The sequence below is a fragment of the Manis javanica genome, chromosome 1 (genome assembly GCF_040802235.1).
Source record: "Manis javanica isolate MJ-LG chromosome 1, MJ_LKY, whole genome shotgun sequence".
Lineage (NCBI taxonomy): Eukaryota > Metazoa > Chordata > Mammalia > Pholidota > Manidae > Manis > Manis javanica.
In genome coordinates, this window is record NC_133156.1 from 48,973,925 (window position 1) to 48,992,923 (window position 18,999).

At 41.8% G+C, this 18,999-nt stretch overlaps 1 protein-coding gene across 18 annotated transcripts in view; it reads left to right on the plus strand.

The window, feature by feature from the left end:
• The window catches only part of TENM2 (teneurin transmembrane protein 2), a 1,157,254-nt gene that overhangs the window by 1,085,207 nt on the left and 53,048 nt on the right, over positions 1-18,999 (plus strand). For all 18 annotated transcript variants that reach the window (XM_073231871.1, XM_073231863.1, XM_073231878.1 and 15 more), the window contains 5 exons: positions 2,195-2,314; positions 6,864-7,125; positions 7,870-8,137; positions 15,007-15,150; positions 15,575-15,824. In XM_073231871.1, coding sequence (XP_073087972.1) covers positions 2,195-2,314; positions 6,864-7,125; positions 7,870-8,137; positions 15,007-15,150; positions 15,575-15,824 — 1,044 coding nt within the window. The remainder of the gene's footprint in view (positions 1-2,194; positions 2,315-6,863; positions 7,126-7,869; positions 8,138-15,006; positions 15,151-15,574; positions 15,825-18,999) is intronic.

Below are 18,999 nucleotides of genomic sequence, written 5' to 3' on the forward strand. Positions count from 1 at the left end.
TTGAACGGAAGAATTATTTTCATAAATTAGTTTTCCACTTTCAAAAGACTCTAGCATTGTAGTTGCAACCAGCTAAAAATGGGATTCATTTGCTAGGCAGCCAGTAACAGACAATTAGAACTGTCAGTGCAAGAGTCTAAACCCTCCTGAGATCATCAAAGTGTTAAGAGTTGAACAGTAGGGGGTATTGTTAATAAAAAGAGGTGCTTGAAGAAAGCATCCCTCCAGTTTTTGGGTCACTGCGGATTGCAGAAGTAAGTGCATTCCAAAAATCAAGCAAATTTGGACAAAATTCTGGCAAAGAACAAGTCAGCTTGATTACCTAGTTCAGAAATTTGGAGTGTGTCCAGGAAACTCGGAAGCGCAGGAACCTCTCTGCCTTTGCCAAATTGCCCAGTGGCTTGAAGGCCAACAATACAGGGTCAGTCCTCTCTGGTAGGCTGGGGCTCAGTGCAAAAATGGAACTTCTCTTCAAGACAAATGCTGGGCATAGAAGCCACAGGGCATAAATCTGCAAAGAAGTAAAAAGCTAACCTTTTCAAACAATATGGCTTCTCTCTCACTTACCAACTTTACATTTCCCTGTATGGCCCCAGAAGATGACTGGTTAGCCAGAGACGGGTAAGATTCCTCAAGGGAGGAACAACCTAAGACAGGCACAGTCGCAGGGGGGCCATCAGGTGAGAAATTGGGGATCAGCAGAGGTGAGGCTTAGAACCTCACCCCCCCCTGTTTTGAGAGAAATCTGCATCCGTGGATGTTTTATTGCCCTTGTCTAGCTTGGATTAACACATAGTCTACAGGCACACACCTGATCATCTACATTTGCTCTCTTACAACACTAAACTATGTTTTCTACCTTTATCTTGCATCTACCTACCACTTCAGCATTTTATTAAAAATAATAATAATAATAATAATAAAGGGAGAAATGTGGGATCCACATATAAATCAAGTATAAAAATCAAACGAATATTCATATTTGACCTGATTATTTATAGTTCATAATGCATGATCAAAACAGAAAGTTTCTGTGATGACTGCCCTTGTACTGTTCACCATGTAAGAACTTATTCACTACGTAAGAATTTGTTCACCATGTAAGAACTTGTTTGTTATGCTTCAGAAGATTGGAAACTGATGAAAATTAGGCTTGGGGTGGATTAATGATTGTGCATTGAGCATTGACTCCCCTATACAGAATTTTATTGTTGTTAACAACCATTTGATCAATAAATATGAGAGATGCCCTCTCAAAAAAAAAAAATGTAACTTCTCAGTAGTCTATTTCCCTCCGAAGTCAAGAGAATTTAATGAGCGGAGGTGTGTGTATTCTCCCTGCATGGATTTTGAGTAGAATATTGTGGCATCTCTATTGCTTTATGGGATTTCGCAGAGGTAACTGGATACTGGCGTTCCCTGGAAAGTTCTAGTTACAATGACCTGGAGAGAGGGAAGCCTTCTATGACAGTGGAAAAAAGTTGAGTGTATTTCAGCTACCACCCTCCCCTGTCAAGAAAGCAGGAATTTGGAATAAGAGAAATAAATAGTTAAGGAAATCCACAATCCAAGTTAGTTCTACCAGAAAAAATTCTCCAATATTCTCTTTTCCTCAGGCTGTCATGAATTGTGAAAATGTTTGCTCTTATAGAGCAGGAAAAAAACAATTTATGTATATATCCCAGTCTTACAAAACCCTCTGTGTGCTCCCCTCCATTCCCTCTGACATCCCAGCCTAGAGGAGAAGAGTAACATCGCCTTCCTCCAAAGCCAATAAAAAGGAAATGAGTAACCAGATGGGGAAGCTCTCACCCCGAGTATAATGCTCTCTCTGTCGGACGGCAGCTCAAATATGACTGCTGAGGGGCAGCCTAGAGCTCCGGCCAAGCAAAAGTCAATGATGGTGAAAGTGAGGCAGCACTGAGGGCAGAGGGAATGTGCACCGGGGACACCATGACCCAGCCGAGTCACTAGTTCCCCCCTCATGTCACTAATTCTATTCCTCAGGAAAGCCAGCACTGAGACAGTTCTGTGAGGTGTGATCTAGTGAAGCTAGAAGTTAATGTTGAAAGTCTTCTCCTTGAAACCAGATGGGTGGGGGTGGGGGTTGCAATGTGGAAGGGGAACTCAGCAGCCCCCTGGCCCCTTGTTTTCCTCTGTGTGGCTTAGAGACTTGTATTTCTTTTTCTCACAGCTTGGTTTCTCTCATCCGAGGCCAAGTAGTAACCACAGATGGGACTCCCCTGGTTGGTGTGAACGTATCTTTTGTCAAGTACCCAAAATACGGCTATACCATCACCCGCCAAGACGGCACGTAAGTAGCTTTATGGGGCTCTGCCTACTCGGGACTGAGGATGCAGGCAAAGAGGTGTAGAGGGTGCTATTAGGTTGAAGCCACGTGGCCTCCCCTTGTGAACTGGAGTGCCCACCAGGCCAGACCCCTAATGAGGACCCTCTCAGAGATATATTTTGCTTTTTGGTATGGTGTCAAAAATGAAAAATAAATACAATGGCCAACCTATCCAGGGCTGCCAGTAGCCATCATCCTCCTTTTTCTGTGTCAGGTAAATCATGTGTGTCTCTATGTGTGTGTGTGTGTGTGTTGGGGGTAGCTGAGAGTACAGATTCTAGAAAGAAGGAAAAGTAGCTTTCAGAAATTCACTCCTATTTTAAATCAAAGGCAGTGCAGGGTGACAAGGATCCACATGACATGGAGTCCTGTGGTGACCCCCTTCTGCTTTCATCTGTGGCTTCAGGAGTTGTGTTGTTTTCACTCCTGCTTTGACAGGGTGGGGTGCAATCAGAGAAGTCTAATTAAATACATTTAGCCATGACCCTGCTGTGTGAAGGAGGCAACCTTTCCCTATTATGTGCTGATTGGAAACATCACCCGTACAGCGCCCCCGCAACATGAAAGCTCTGTCATTTCCTTAATCCACTGGGCATGAGGTTGAAATTTAAAGAAAAAGAACACAAAAAAAAAAGTCTATGGGAAGGGGAAAACACCCACTCCTGAGCTAAAAAGAAAAACCTCAAACTATTGCATTCTACTCCAAATGAAAGAGAAGACTGTTGCTGTAAATCTGATGCAACTCTTTTTCTATAAAACTGGAGTCTGAAAAATCATGGGCGTACCATGTAGAAAAGAACTGTGATTCTTGCCTTTCTCTGGTGTCGAGTCTGGCCTTATTTTTGAATGCCCTAAGGCAACCTTGCAGGTAATTTCAAAAACCACCAGCCCACATACCCTGTGCTGATATCCCTACCCTTGAAACCGAAGAAGATACCTGATGATTCACATCAAATTCTCAATAATCACTACGTTTCTGATATTTTGCAGCCAAATCTAATTATCTGAAAGCACTGGGACTGGGACTGTGTACTATGCAGAGCCCTTGTTCTTTCTTAGAAGCCAGTGTTCTTGCCCTGCAAAGCCCTGTGAATACAAGAGGACATTTCTGAGTCCTTGGCCTGCTGTCTGTCCTCACCTTATGCTGCCCAATCCCTTTCAGCTATTTCCTGAATAACGATGGCCCAAATCCACATCCCAGATCATCTAACCACACTCCTGGACCAGTGATTCTTCAGTTTGTCCAGGTTATGAAGTCATGGAAGTAACAGGATTTGTTTGGGAATGCTCCAAGGAATCCCCCAATATGTTACATAGTGGTGTGTGCCACACACATTGATGATTTGATTCTGTCATACCAACTAGGAATGATTTAACTTCAAAATATTGGACTTTCTTTTGTATTCTGTACAAACCCATGCCCAGCAGCATGCATGGCCAAAAAAAATATATAAAGAAATTAATGTAATAAACTGTTGTACTATGCATGCTCTGATATTTACCTTAATATTTATGTGCTACATGCTTGTTTCATTTTTTTTTGGTATCATTAATCTACAATTACATGAGGAACATTATGTTTACTAGACTTCCCGCATCACCAAATTCCCCCCATATACCCCATTACAGTCACTGTCCATCAGTGTAGTAAGATGTGTAGAATCACTACTTGCCTTCTGTGTGTTGTACTGCCCTCCTGTGCTGCCCCACATTATACATGCTAATCATAATGCCCCCTTTCTTCCCCCACCCCTTCTCCCTCCCTTCCCACCCATCCTCCCCAGTCCCTTTCCCTTTGGTAACTGTTAGTCCACTCTTGGGTTCTGTGAGTCTTCTGTTGTTTTGCTCCTTCAGTTTTTTCTTTGTTCTTATACTCCACAGATGAGTTAAATCATTTGATACTTGTCTTCCTCTGCCTGACTTATTTCACCAAGCATAATACCCTCTAGCTCCATCCATGTTGTTGCAAATGGTAGGATTTATGTACTTCTTATGGCTGAATAATATTCCATTGTGTATATGTAGCACTTCTTCTTTATCCATTCATCTACTGATGGACATTTAGGTTGCTTCCATTTCTTGGCTATTGTGAATAGTGCTGCGATAAACATAGGGGTGCAAATGGTGTTTCTATTTTGAGTTTTTTGAAGAACCTCCATACTGCTTTCCACAATGGTTGAACTAATTTACATTCCCACCAGCAGTGTAGGAGGGTTCCCCTTTCTCCACAGCCTCGCCAACATTTGTTGTTGTTTATCTTTTGGATGGTGGCAATCCTTACTGGTGTGAAGTGATGTCTCATTATGGTTTTAATTTGCATTTCTCTGATGACTAGCAATGTGGAGCATCTTTTCATGTGCCTGTTGGCCATCTGAATTTCTTCTTTGGAGAACTGTCCATTCAGCTCCTCTGACCATTTTTTTATTGGATTATTTGCTTTTTGTTTGTTGAGGTGCATGAGCTCTTTATAGATTTTGAATGTCAACCCTTTGTCAGATCTGTCATTTATGAATATATTCTCCCATACTGTAGGACACCTTTTTGTTCTATTGGTGGTGTCCAGAAGCTTTTCAGTTTGATGTAGTCCCACTTGTCCATTTTTGCTTTTGTTTCCCTTGCCTGAGGAAATATGTTCATGAAGAAGTCGCTCATGTTTATGTCCAAGAGATTTTTGCCTACATTTTTTTCTAAGAGTTTTATGGTTTCATGACTTACATTCAGGTCTTTGATCCATTTTGAATTTACTTTTGTGTATGGTATTAAACAATGATCCAGTTTCATTGTCTTACATGTAGCTGTCCAGTTTTGCCAACACCAGCTGTTGAAAAGGCTGTCATTTCCCCCATTGTATGTCCATGGCTCCTTTATCATATATTAATTGACCATATATGTTTGGGTTAATATCTGGACTCTCTATTCCGTTCCTCTGGTCTGTGGGTCTATTCTTGTGCCAGTACCACTGTCTTGATTACTGTGGCTTTGTAGTAGAGCTTGAAGTTGGGTAGCAAGATCCCCCCTGCTTTATTCTTCCTTCTCAGAATTGCTTTGGCTATTCAGGGCCTTTTGTGGTTCCATATGAATTTTAAAACTATTTGTTCCAGTTTGTTGAAGAATGCTGTTGGTATTTTGATAGGCATTGCATTGAATCTGTAGATTGCTTTAAGCAGGATGGCCATTTTGACAATATTAATTCTTCCTACATGCTTGTTCATTTTTTGTCTATTAAAAAAATACCAAAAGTGTTACCAAAATTGGGTGTTTTTACTGTGCTCCAGGAACTCTGCCAGCTGCTGGAAATTCTGAAGTGAGAAAGACACCACTGCTCTGAAAGAGTTGAGATCCTGGTGGAGGAGTAAAGCTTAAAATGAGAGACATCTCTCCATCAACCTCTTTCTTTTCTGTTAATTAGGAAAGAAGTACCTTTATTTTACTTTACTAGTAACACATGTCCGTCCAGCTCTTGAGAAACAAACAGGAATATAGTTTAAGAATGATTGTCAGAAATATCAGAAGTAGGGCATAATAGGTGATGGTAGTCAAAAGGTACAAACTTCCAGTTATAAAAAATAAACAAATCCTGGAGAGGTAATGTACAGCATGGTAACTATAGTTAATAATACCATGTTATATATTTGAAAGTTGCTAAAAGAGTAGATGTTAAAGGTTTTCATCTTCCCAAAAAATTTGTAGCTGTGTGATGATGGATGTTAAGTAGATTTACTGTTGTGATCATTTTGCAATGTATATAAATATCACATAATGTACACTTGAAACTAATATAATGTTATATGTCAATTGTATTCCCCCCTTCAAAAAAAAAAAGGAAGAAAGAAAAAGAAAGACAGTTTCTATGAAACTGGAAACAAAAATCAGGACAAACACAGGTCAATGAGAAGAAAACTTGAATGAGCTCCTCCCTGTGTCCTAGCTTTGTCACAGTACTGCTACACTATTGATGGGACACTTCTGTTAGCCAAGCACGGCACTAAGAGCTTTACACTAGGGTGGGGAACCATTTTCAGCAAAAGGCCAGATCACATAATTTTTAGGCTTTGCATGCCGTATGGTTTCTGTTACAACTACTCAGCTCCACCATTACAGCGCAAAGATAACTGGAGAGGATAAGTAGATGAACAGGTGTGGCTGTATTCCAATAAAACTTTGTTTTACCAAAACAGGTGGTGGGCTGGATTGATCTCATGGGCCTCGTTTGCTGCCCACTGCTCTGTACTCATCAGGACATTTCATTCTCTCAGGCACATTGTAAAGTCAATAGAATTGTTCCCATTTCACAGATGAAAAAACTGGGGTCCAGAGAGGGTTGGTAACTTGCCCAAAGCCACACAACTAGTAAGTGGTGGAGTTTGGGTTACTCAGCCCCCGCGCTCCCCAAGCTTCCATTCTCCTGCGTGGGTGCTCTGCCCCTGCCTCTGCCCCCAGGTGTGGAGGTCAGAGCACCTGCCTTGTCTGAAGGTGTGTTCACTTCTCAGTGAGCCCATTTGCCCCTCTCCAGGTTTGACTTGATCGCCAACGGGGGCGCCTCCTTGACCCTGCACTTCGAGCGAGCCCCATTCATGAGCCAGGAGCGCACCGTGTGGCTGCCGTGGAATAGCTTTTATGCCACAGACACCCTGGTGATGAAGACTGAGGAGAACTCCATCCCCAGCTGTGACCTGAGTGGCTTTCTCCGGCCAGATCCCATCATCATCGCCTCCCCACTGTCCACCTTCTTCAGTGCTGCCCCTGCGCAGAATCCCATCGTGCCTGAGACCCAGGTAGGAAGGGGGATCCCTAAGCAGGCCCCTCCAAACTGGTCGGCCGGCTCCCTCCCACCAGTCTCCCTCCCTGAGAGGCCAGAAACTAATATTAAGGGGGAGAGACAAAAAGGAGAAACACAATAAAATTTGTAGTCACTGGAGAGAAAACTGAATTTCTCCTGGACATTCCAGATGTTTCCAGATAGTTGTTGCAGTTTGGCAGTCACTGGAGCTTTTAATAAAATAAAAACAATATACGTATGTGCAACCCACCTCCAAATTGCTTTTTATTCCTGTTAGTCACAGAGATACATGATAAGAGGCACTTTAATGATCTACATCGGTGTTACAACAGAGGGCATATTACATTATTGCCTCCCTGTTGCTTTATACCAATTGTCAGTGGAAGTTGCAGGTTCATATAATTACAGCCTCTCGTGGCCTCCTTGCATGCAGCTAGCTATAAAGCCTGCTGTTCTTATTTACATCTTTTGCCAGCAGTGTGGTTTTTAAAAAGAAACACAACAGTGACCAGGAATAATTATTAATCCAAAAATCATAACCTCAGCCCCTTCACTCCATGGTGTAGGATAAAGTTTCGTTTATTGTTTTTATTTTTTTTCTCAGTCATGGGAAGTGGTTCTTGTACCCCACATAAGGCGTGATGCTTCCATGAGGGTGGCAACAAGCAGCCTTGGGGTGAGCAGCCCACCTGCCAGGGAGCAGCTGATGCAGCGTGGCCACCATGTGTTTCCTCTCTAGGTTCTTCATGAAGAAATTGAACTCCCTGGCTCCAATGTGAAGCTTCGCTACCTGAGCTCCAGGACTGCAGGCTACAAGTCCCTGCTGAAGATCACCATGACCCAGTCCACGGTGCCCCTGAACCTGATCAAGGTCCATCTGATGGTAGCTGTAGAGGGGCATCTCTTCCAGAAATCATTCCAGGCCTCTCCCAACCTCGCCTACACCTTCATATGGGACAAGACAGATGCATACGGCCAAAGGGTTTATGGACTCTCTGATGCTGTTGGTATGTTTCAGTTTTGACCCCTTATTGATTTTTAGACTTAGCCATGCACTAATCTGACCAGTATTTATTGAGTTCCTAGTAGGTGCTAAATACTATTCTAGTAGATAGGAATGCAGTGGCCAATAAGATAGACAAGAGTCCTCTTCCATGAACCTTCTGTTCTGGTGAGGAATCGAGATAATAAACACAGACTGGACAAGAAAATACCAAGCAGTGATAAGTGCTAACATGAAAATGTTAAAAAATGACAGGGTGGAGGGGCCACTGTGGGTGGGCATTCAGAGAAGGTTCCTCAGCAGGTGACATTTAAGCAGAGACTAGAATGACAAGAAGGAGCCATGTGGGAGTCAGGAACAGAACATTCTTTTCCTGGCAGAAAAAGTGAGAAAGCTGAGGTGTGTTTGAAGGACAAAGAGAAGGCCAGTGTGGCTGGAATATAGTGAACAAGGAGCATATTTGAGAAAAGGGAGAGAGGTGGGCAGGGGCTAGCTCATGTGCCACAGAGAGCGCTGGCAAATGGCACAGAGGGTACCATGAGATTCAGAAAGTGGAGCTAGAGGGGATTGAAAACCACATGCTACGTTTCAGGCTTTGCCTTTGAGGGAAACACGATTCCCACTTAGGAAAAACCACCGTAAGAGGAGGGTCCTACATTTATGAGTCTGAGGAGTTGTGAGCTGTAGATTTTTTTTTTTTTTTGAGAGGGCATCTCTCATATTTATTGATCAAATGGTTGTTAACAACAATAAAATTCTGTATAGGGGACTCAATGCACAATCATTAATCAACCCCAAGCCTAATTCTCAACAGTCTCCAATCTTCTGAAGCATAACGAACAAGTTCTTACATGGTGAACAAGTTCTTACATAGTGAATAAGTTCTCACATGGTGAACAGTGCAAGGGCAGTCATATCACAGAAACTTCCAGTTTTGATCATGCATCGTGAACTATAAATAATCAGGTCAGATATGATTATTCATTTGATTTTTATACTTTATTTATATGTGAATCCCACATTTCTCCCTTATTATTTTTTTAAATAAAATGCTGAAGTGGTAGGTAGATGCAAGATAAAGGTAGAAAACATAATTTAGTGCTGTAAGAGGGCAAATGTAGATGATCAGGTGTATGCCTGTAGACTAAGTATTAATCCAAGCTAGACAAGGGCAACAAAACATTCACTGATGCAGAAGATTTCTCTCAAAACAGGAGGGGTGAGGTTCTAAGCCTCACCTCTGTTGATCCCCAATTTCTCACCTGATGGACCCCTGCGACTGTGCCTGTCTTAGGTTGTTCCTCCCTTGAGGAATCTTACCTGTCTCTGGCTAACCAGTCATCATCCGGGGCCATACAGGGAAATGTAAAGTTGGTAAGTGAGAGAGAAGCCATATTCTTTGAAAAGGTTAGCTTTTTACTTCTTTGCAGATTTATGCCCTGTGGCTTCTATGCCCAGCATTTGTCTTGAGGTGTCTTTACCACTTGGAAGAATTATGATACTCGGTAATTTTCAATATGAGGCATAAATTCTACTAAAGGGTTGTAATTAGGAAGGAAGAAGAAAAGCTATAGAAGTATGAGCTGTAGATTAATATCAACCTACCCAATGTATTTTCCTCCTCATAGAAAGCTGCCTGGGAATAGTTAAAATCCTGAATCCTGTATTCTCTTCACCAGTAGGTTTATGATTTTCAAGAATCATACTAAGTTACCAAAGTAAGAAACCAGCAAACTCAAAACTTGTCCCTGGAACTGGCAGCCAGTGTTTATCAGACCCTCCTTTTGTGCAGACCGTTGTGCTAAATTTTTTGTATTAGGTAATTGCTCAATAACGCTATCAAGTAGGGTATTCTCATAGTCCCCACTGTGCAGGGGACAGGATGGAGAGGGTAAGATGCCTAAAGCCATGCATCTGGCAGGTTAACATGCTCAGGATACGGCCTCTTCCATCAGCAAGTGGAGTTTAGTAACTTAATAAAGATAGTAATAAGTTATTGGACTAAGTAGTGCATTTAATATGAACTGTAGCTTATCTATATATATATCAGGTTTTAGCCAATATCAAAATGATAGCCAACATCAGAAAGTAAACTAAATATTATAATGCACCCCCATTTACTCTAACTTCTACCATTATCAGTCATGATGAAAATCATTCTTTCCACATACCCTCATCCGCTCACCTGCTTTCCATATTTTTCTGTAGCAAGTCACATACATCATACCATTTCATCTGTAATATTTCAGAATGTCTAAAAAATACTTAAAATCATAACAATGCCATTATCACCAAAAAACAATAATTTCTTAATATTAAATAGCCCATTATTTAATATTTGAATCTCATGAATATCATAAAATGTTAGTACTTTAAATCAGAATCCAAATAAGATCCACCTTTGCAACTGATTGACTTAACTATTTTACCTTTCATCTCTAGCTCTTTTAAGTTTTATTATTTACTTATGGAAGAAATTGTGTTTTTACTTATAGGATTTCCCATAATCTGGTTTGTTTTCTGATTGCATATATATGGCTGTTTAACATATTCCCCTGTTTGATATCTTGAGGCTTTCTCATGTCAAGGTTTGATTTTTTTTTTAATCTATATATACTTTTTTTTAAGTAACAATTAACATACAACATTATATTATGTTGTACAACATAATGATTCAATATTTATATATATAGTGAAATGACTTATCACAGTAAGTCTAGTTAACATCTATCAATGTACATAGTCACAGTTTTTTTTCATGTGATGAGAACTCTTAAGATTTATTCTCTGAGCAACTTTCAAATATACCATACAAGGTTATTGACTATAACTCCTGTGCTGTACATTACATCCCCAAGACTGACTTATTTACAACTGGAAGTTTGTGCCTTTCAATCCCCTTTAGCCATTTCACTCACCCCCCAACTCCCCACGTCTGGCAGCCGCCAGTCTGTTCTGTGTCTGCAAATTGGGCTGTTTGCTACTGTTTTTAGGTTCCTTATATAAGTGATCATAAGGAATTTGTCCTTCTCTGTAAGACTTACTTCACTGAGCATAACACCTTCAAGGTCATGTTGTCACAAATGGCAAGATTTTGTTCTTTTCCATGGCTAAATAATATTCCATTGTGTGTATGTGTATATATGCATATACACACATATATACATGTACATATATAAGAATATATCTGTACACACACATCTTCATCAGTTCATCCATTGATGGACACTCAGGTTGTCTTCATAGCTTGGCTATTGTGAATGCTGCTGCAGTGAACGTAGGGTGCATATATCTTTTCAAGTTAGTGTTTTCATTTTATTAGATGAATACCCAAAAGCAGAATTGCTGGATCATATGCTAGTTATCTTTTTAATTTTTTGAGGAATGTCCATATTGTCTGCCACAGAGGCTGCACCAATCTGCATTCCTACCTCCAGTGCACAAGAGTTCCCTTTTCTCCACATCCTTGCCAACACTTGTTATTTCTTGTCTTTTTTTTTTTGAAGTATAGTTGACATACAATCTTATATTAGTTTCAAGTATACAACACAGTGGTTCAACAGTTATCCACATTATTAAATCCTCACTCTGTAGTGCAGCTACTATCTGTCAACAGAGGAAGATGTTATAGAATCATTGGCTATACTCTCCATGCTGTACTACCATCCCAGTGACCAACTTATATTGATTGAGAATTTTTGTGCCCCTCTATCCCCCTCAACTATCCATCCCAACCTTTTCCTCATGGTAACCACCAGCCACTTATCACTATGAGTCTACTGCTATTTTGTTCATTTTGTTGGGTTTGTTTTTAAATGCTACAGATAAGTGAAATCACATGGTATTTGTCTTTCTCCACATGGCTTATTTAATTTAGCATAATACCCTCTAAGTCCATCCATGTTGTCAAAAATGGCATGATTTCTTTCTTTTTATGGCTGAATAATATTCCATTGTATATAAATACCACTTCTTCTATATCCATTCATTTATTGATGGATGCTTTGGTTGCTTCCATATCTTGACTATTGTAAATAATGCAGCAATAAACATAGGGATGCATATATCTGTTTGAATCAGTGATTTTGTTTGTTATTTCTTGTCTTGTTGATAATAGCTATTCTAACGGTGTGAGGTGATATCTCATTGTAGTTTTGATTGGCATTTCCCTGATGATTTCATGCCATCAAGCCTCTTTTCATGTACCTATTGGCTACCTGTATGCCTTCTTTGGTAAAATGTCTTTGCAAATCTTCTGCCTATTTTTAAATCAGATTGTTTGTTCTTTTGGTTTTTTTGCTTTTGACTTGTGAGCTCTTTATATATTATGGATATTAACCCCTTATCAGACATATCATTTGCAAATATTTTCTCCCATTCATCAGGTTGCCTTTTTATTTCACTGATGGTTTCCTTTACTGCCTAAGCTTTTTAGGTTGATGTAGTCCCAATTGTTTATTTTTGCTTTTATTGCCTTTGCTTTTGGTGTCGAAACCAAAAATCACCAAAACTGATGTCAAGAGCTTACTGCTTATGTTTTCTTCTGAAGTTTTATGGCTTCAGGTCTTACATTCAAGTCTTTAATCCATTTTGAGTTAAGTTCTGTGTGTGGTGTAAGATACTGGTACAGTTCATTCTTTTGTATTTTGCATGTGGCCATCCAGTTTTCCCAACACTATTATTGAAGAGACTGTCTATTCTGTTCCCTATTGTATGTTCTTGGCTCCTTCGTTGTAAATTAACTCACCATATATGTGTGAGTTTATTTCTGAGCCCTCTGTTCTGTTCTGATTTATATGTCTATTTTTATGCCAGTAACATACTGTTTGGGTTAATGTAGCCTTGTACTATAGTTTGAATTCAGAGAACATAATGCTTCCAGGTTTGTTCTTCTTTATCAAGATCGCTTTGGCTATTTGAAGTCTTCTGGGGTTCCATGAAAATTTTAGAATTGTTTGTTCTAATTCTGAGAAAGATGCCATTGGAATTTTGGTAGAGATTGCACTGAATCTGTAGATCAATTTGGGCAATATGGATATTTTAACTATATTAAATCATCCTATCTATGAGCACAGAAGAACTTCCCATTCATTTGTGTCATCTTCAATATCTTTCATCAATGTCTTATTGTTTTAAGTACACAGATCTTTCACCTCCCTGGTTAAATTTATTCCTAGGTATTTTATTCCTTGACTTTTTTGGGCAGAACAACTTGTTAGCTAGTGCTGTCTGCTTCTGTCAGGAGGCACCTAACATCAACCTGTCTACACTTTGGTGATTTCAGCAGCCATTGATGCTCATTGCCTAGATCCATTAGGTTATTAGGGACTGTAAAATGACACTTTAATTCTATCATTGTTTCTTCATTTCTTAGCTGGACTATATTTATACAGAGATACATTCTCATTAACTACTTGGCTTTTTGAGGTACAGTTCAACTAAAAAAGAAAGGATAAATGCTTAATTCTTTCCCCTTATTTACTATTCCTCAATATAATAAGTTGGTGTCAAATTGATGTTTTTAAATACCATTATGAATTCATAGAATGAAATGTATCTGTTTCAGTCCATTGAAGTTGTTATCTTTAATGATCAAATTGTCCCACCTTTGGTCAGTGCAAGCCTCTTCAAGCTGACCCCTAAATTCTTTCAACATAATCCTAGAATATTTGGACTCCTTCCCTGCTATCTGGTATGATAAAATAGCCTGTCTCATCTTGTTCATTTCTTACTCCAGCCATTTCTTCAAGGAGACCTGATTCCTTTTAATGAGAAATAATATTTCAAAGCCACAAGCCAGGCACTAGCAATTCTCTTTGCTACTGAGTTGGTCACTGTCTCTTGGAATTTTCAGAGGACAAGCTAGGAAATATATGGGGTTTTTTAAAGATAAAATGTATCTTCCATTCATGTTGGCACTTCTATGTCTCAGAATTTAAAAGATGCTGTGGAGAATCCCCAAAGGTGATACACACAGCTAAGAATTTAATGTCATAGGAGCAGCAATAATAACAATGCCTCATACTTCTAAAGCAATGTTCCAATTAAAACTGTACAGCATCTCAGCATTTTGTCTCATCTGTCCTTACCCACGTCTCTGAGAAATGAGGATTCACTTGGTCTGTTTTACACTTGGGGGAAATGGAGCCACAAAGAAGGATGAGCCAAGCACAGTTAACAAAAGTTCTTTGTCCCATTTGTCCATGTGGCAAATGCCAGATTTTTACAGGTTTTGTGTGTGTGTGTGTGTGTGTGTGTGTGTGTGTGTGTGTGTGTGTGTGTGTGTATTCTCTTCTTCACTGAATTGCCACATAATTGACAGGCTGTCTCCCCAGGGCGGCCTTACCAAGCACTCTCTGGAATTCTGAGTGAACGTGCAAAATGCCTTGACTTATACAAACTGTTGCCTCGAGAATCTCCTTATAAATGAGCCACAAAAGTTCCATAGCCCTTTCTCCAAGTAAGCAAAAATGAATCACACAAAATAGAATAAGTGCATGCCATGAACAGCAGGCTGAGAAATAGCCTCCTTTGCATCTCCAAGGAAGAGCTGTATTCAATTTTTATATGATTCATCTCCTCCACGTCATTGGGGTCATTTTTGAAAACCAGCTGTTCATTGAAAAGGTCTTTCCATCCCCACAGAGTACTACTGTGTAAAGTTTCAAGGTTGAGTTCAGCTTGAAATCTGAATTTTATATTGTGTGGAATCACAAGGAGAAAAGCAATCAGCCTGCCTCCTTGCGTGAGTTTTTGAAACAGAATCTCTATTACCTCAAACACGTGAAAGTTTCTTTTTCCTCCTGGAGAACTGTGGAGCAATCAAGTAAACTCCCTTGTCTCCTGCTCTGCCCACCCCCTTTTGTTTTTCAGTGTCTGTTGGGTTTGAATATGAGACCTGCCCCAGTCTAATCCTGTGGGAGAAAAGAACAGCCCTCCTTCAGGGATTTGAGTTGGATCCTTCCAACCTCGGCGGTTGGTCCCTGGATAAACATCACATCCTCAATGTTAAAAGTGGTATGTGAGCACATTTCCTTTCGCAAATACAGCCTAGGCTCTCCTCAGAAACCTTCTTTCCAGCCTTGACACTTAAGTGGTAGCCCCTCCCCTTCCCTTAGCCATTTTTCATCAAATGCCCAGAATATTGAAGGTTTTCCCACCTTCTCCATTTAAATGCCAAAGGCTGTTGGACTGCTTTCCCAAACTATCTGCCTTAGTGTACCTCACAATTCCTCAATAATTCCTACCCAACACTGAAGCCCTGGGGTTTGCCCAGCCCATTACAGCTCTCTCAGCCTCATGAGGAAATTGGGGTGCTCTTCCAAAGGTCGATGTTTCCTGCAGTTTCTCTTCCCCCTGTCACTTCCCTTTGCCCTCAGTAGGCCGACAGATGTGTGCTCCCCAGAGGGCTGCGGTAACCACGCCCACTTCTGCTCCCCAGGAATCCTGCACAAGGGCACCGGGGAGAACCAGTTCCTGGCCCAGCAGCCTGCCATCATCACCAGCATCATGGGCAACGGCCGCCGCCGGAGCATTTCCTGTCCCAGCTGCACCGGCCTGGCCGAAGGCAACAAGCTGCTGGCCCCAGTAGCTCTGGCTGTGGGAACCGATGGCAGCCTCTTTGTTGGTGACTTCAATTACATCCGGCGCATCTTCCCCTCTCGAAACGTGACCAGCATCTTGGAGTTACGGTAAGTGGCTGCACAGAAAACCCTCTCAGCTCCCATTGCTACAAAGCTTCACTGGGTAAATGGTGGCCACAGTTGGGGTTCTCCAGAGAATATAGATCCTGTGTGGTGGGCTGAGGTCTCATACCCAGGCCCAGAATCAAATAATGGTTTGGGGAAATGTTTTGTGTATCTGTAAGATACCACACACATGTTATGATGGCCAATGCCTGACTTACAAACAAGATTGAAAGCTTTAGGTCATGGTGCTTTAGGGTGGGACCTGGTAGCCATATTTTATAAAATCTCCACACGTAAATCCAGTGCATGCCAAACAGTGAAAGAACCACTACTTTAAGCTGTTGGTCCATTTGTCATTTCTAAGTGATACTTCTTAAAAATACAGATGCCTGGAGCCCAGCTCATAGGCACTGATTCAGTAAGTCTGGAGGAGAAGAAACAAGGTATCTTTCATCTTTGACAAGCTCTGGAGAAGCACATCAAAAAATGAGAGCCACTAATGTTCCTTAACCAATTCAAATGCTTATATTAAGTACTCTGTGTGCTGGATCTAAGTTATCGGAACCTTTGCACATTCCCTAGGGTTTGACCTAGAATTACTGTGTAGGCCTTGCTTTGTAACTTCTGGCCATCCCCCAGTAGATTCCTCCTGGCCATTGCTTGTTACTAGGTCTAAAGTTCAGACTCCTCTGTGCTGGACAGAAGCTCTTGGAAACTCTCTTACCAGGAACGTTGACTTCAGGCACTCAAACCTAGCGAAGGATCTGTAGGTCTGTAAGAGGGAGAAATGTCATTCTGCAAATACTTGGTGAATGCATACTATGTGCCAGGAACCGTCTGGCTAAGGAAAAGAAAACTGTGGGGATAAGCGAAGCCCTAGTTGTTTTGTTTGTGGTCTGATAGGGAACTTCAAATAAATTGTGTGGACAAATAAAAAATAATGACTTCAAGTAGCATTAAATGCTTTAAGTAAAATCTAACAGGATAAGAAATAAGAACTATGGCTGGTGGAAAGAGGGCTAGGAAGCCTCACAAGACAGAGTCATAGAAAAACCTCTCTTCTTAAGTGACATGGAGATGGGGCCCTGAATGGTGAGGTCAGCCACGTGGAGGTCTGGGGAGAAGTGTTCCAGGCAGAGAAGAGTTGTGCAAAAGCCCTGATAGGAGCAATAACCTGGTTTAAGGGATTGATAGAAGTCCAGTGTGGCTGGAGGGTGGTGAGCTCATGGGAAAACTGTCTAGGAGGAGGTCAGAGAGGTAGGTAGGGGACAGAGGCTTCAGGGTCGCATTGTCCACGTTGGAAAGTGTAAAATTGTATTCTTATTGCAATGGGCAGCCATTGGCATTTGAAGTAGGAAGTGGGGTGGAGATGACATGATCTGATTTGCATTTTTAAAAGATGATTCTGGCTACTCTGTGGAGAATGGACTATAGGGATGCGGGGAAAAAGAAGAGAGAGAGAAGAATCATGGTGATGCCTTCAATGTTGACCAGAGTAACTTCGTGGTTGGTGGTGCCTTCGGAATCAGCCTCAGCTGCCAGGCAAGGGACTTGTGGAGCGACCTGTGGCTGCTTCTGTTTGTGTCTCTGAGGCCCCTTCTGGGAGTGAAATCAGTAATCTGACCACCAGCAAGTTCTGCTGCCTAGTCTTGGGAGCTGAGTTCTACCAGACCCTGGGAAGGGTAAATAAAAAGGAGGAAGCCCCCGCCTGCCCTCCCCGCCAGGAAGGCCGCAGCCTCAGTGGTTCAGTGGCCTTCACCAAGCATGACAGTGAGCAAAGCCTGTGCCTGGGTGTGGCGGTCCAGACGGGGGCGAAAGCCAGGACCAAGGAGCACCATTCCAAGTGAGAGGGCAGGCATCTGGGCAAGGAAGAGGCGCTCCCACTGAGCCTTCCAGAAGACCAAGAAGCAGTCATCACGAATCACACAGGGAGAAGCCACGGGGTGGATTAAGACAGTATAATAACCAAAAACTGAACAATGAGAGGAAGAAGGAGGCAAGTGGAGGGGACCAGATAATCCCCAAGCTGTCACATTGATAATCAGACAAACCACCTTTCCTGGAGGCCCCCTTCCCAAGATGTTTATTTCCTTTTTTATCCTAGGACAATCATCTTCTCCCCAGGCATGCTGGGGCCCATGGGAAGGGCCAGGGTTAGCAGTAGCATTGTGGCCTTCCATAAGGGTCACATTTTTTAATCTGGCATTTGTAGCCCTCCACATCTGTCCCTTCTTCGTCACACTCATCCTGCTCAGAGCCAGGTCAGCTCTTGCCCACTACATGGCCCCCTCCAAACCTTGACCCATGCTGCTTACTCCACTTAAAATACTTACTCTACCTAATCTACCTCACCATGTCCATCTTTAAGGCTCAGTGTGAAGGCCCCTCTTCCATGAAGCCAGGTCACCTTAGCAGAAATCACTCTTACCCTCCTCTGGGTCACTTAACTCTAACTGCCATGTGTTTTGGTGTATTATGTGTATGGTTTTAGGGCCTTAGCATGTGAATGAACGCAAGTGTATCAGGCACCTTTGGCTTGTCTGCCCCTTGAGGCCTAAGCAGAGCCTGGTCCGTGCCAGGAGCTCAAGACCCATTGCTTAAGTTAAAGGCGACACAGAACAGCGTCCTCTCTGTTGTTGGAATCTATCCTTGACTCCATGTCCCCCGAGTTGTCAAGGCCATGGCGTCAGCAGTGCGAGCTAAGGGCCCACGCAGAGAGGGCCGCTCCATGCCCACGTGGTAACACTGAGGACAGCGAGAGAGGGGAGAGTAACTACTGATTTCCCTTAACAGCTGTGTGATTTTTTTTTTCTTTTTTAACCGCCTTTGGACTTGTTCTTGCTTTCATCAGCCAGGTATCCAGAGACGATTAGAAGCGAAGCTTTTACAAGAACACTGGTTTGATTTTTCTTTTCTTCCCACTACATACCTGAAAACAAAGGGCTGTCAATCCCTTCTCTTCAAAACAGTAACCAGCAAAGGGAGCCAGGAGGGAGGAAAAGACCTGTCTTGCTTATGTCTTTTCTCCATTGTGAGTTGGCAGCTGAATGATTCAGTCTCAGGATTTGGTGCCCATCCCTATCTCGTTTACCCACGCCCGAGCTGAGCCTCAGAATCAGAAATTTGTTTATATGTTACCACGGTTCTTTGATCCCCCTTCTCCTTTCCTCCCTCCCCT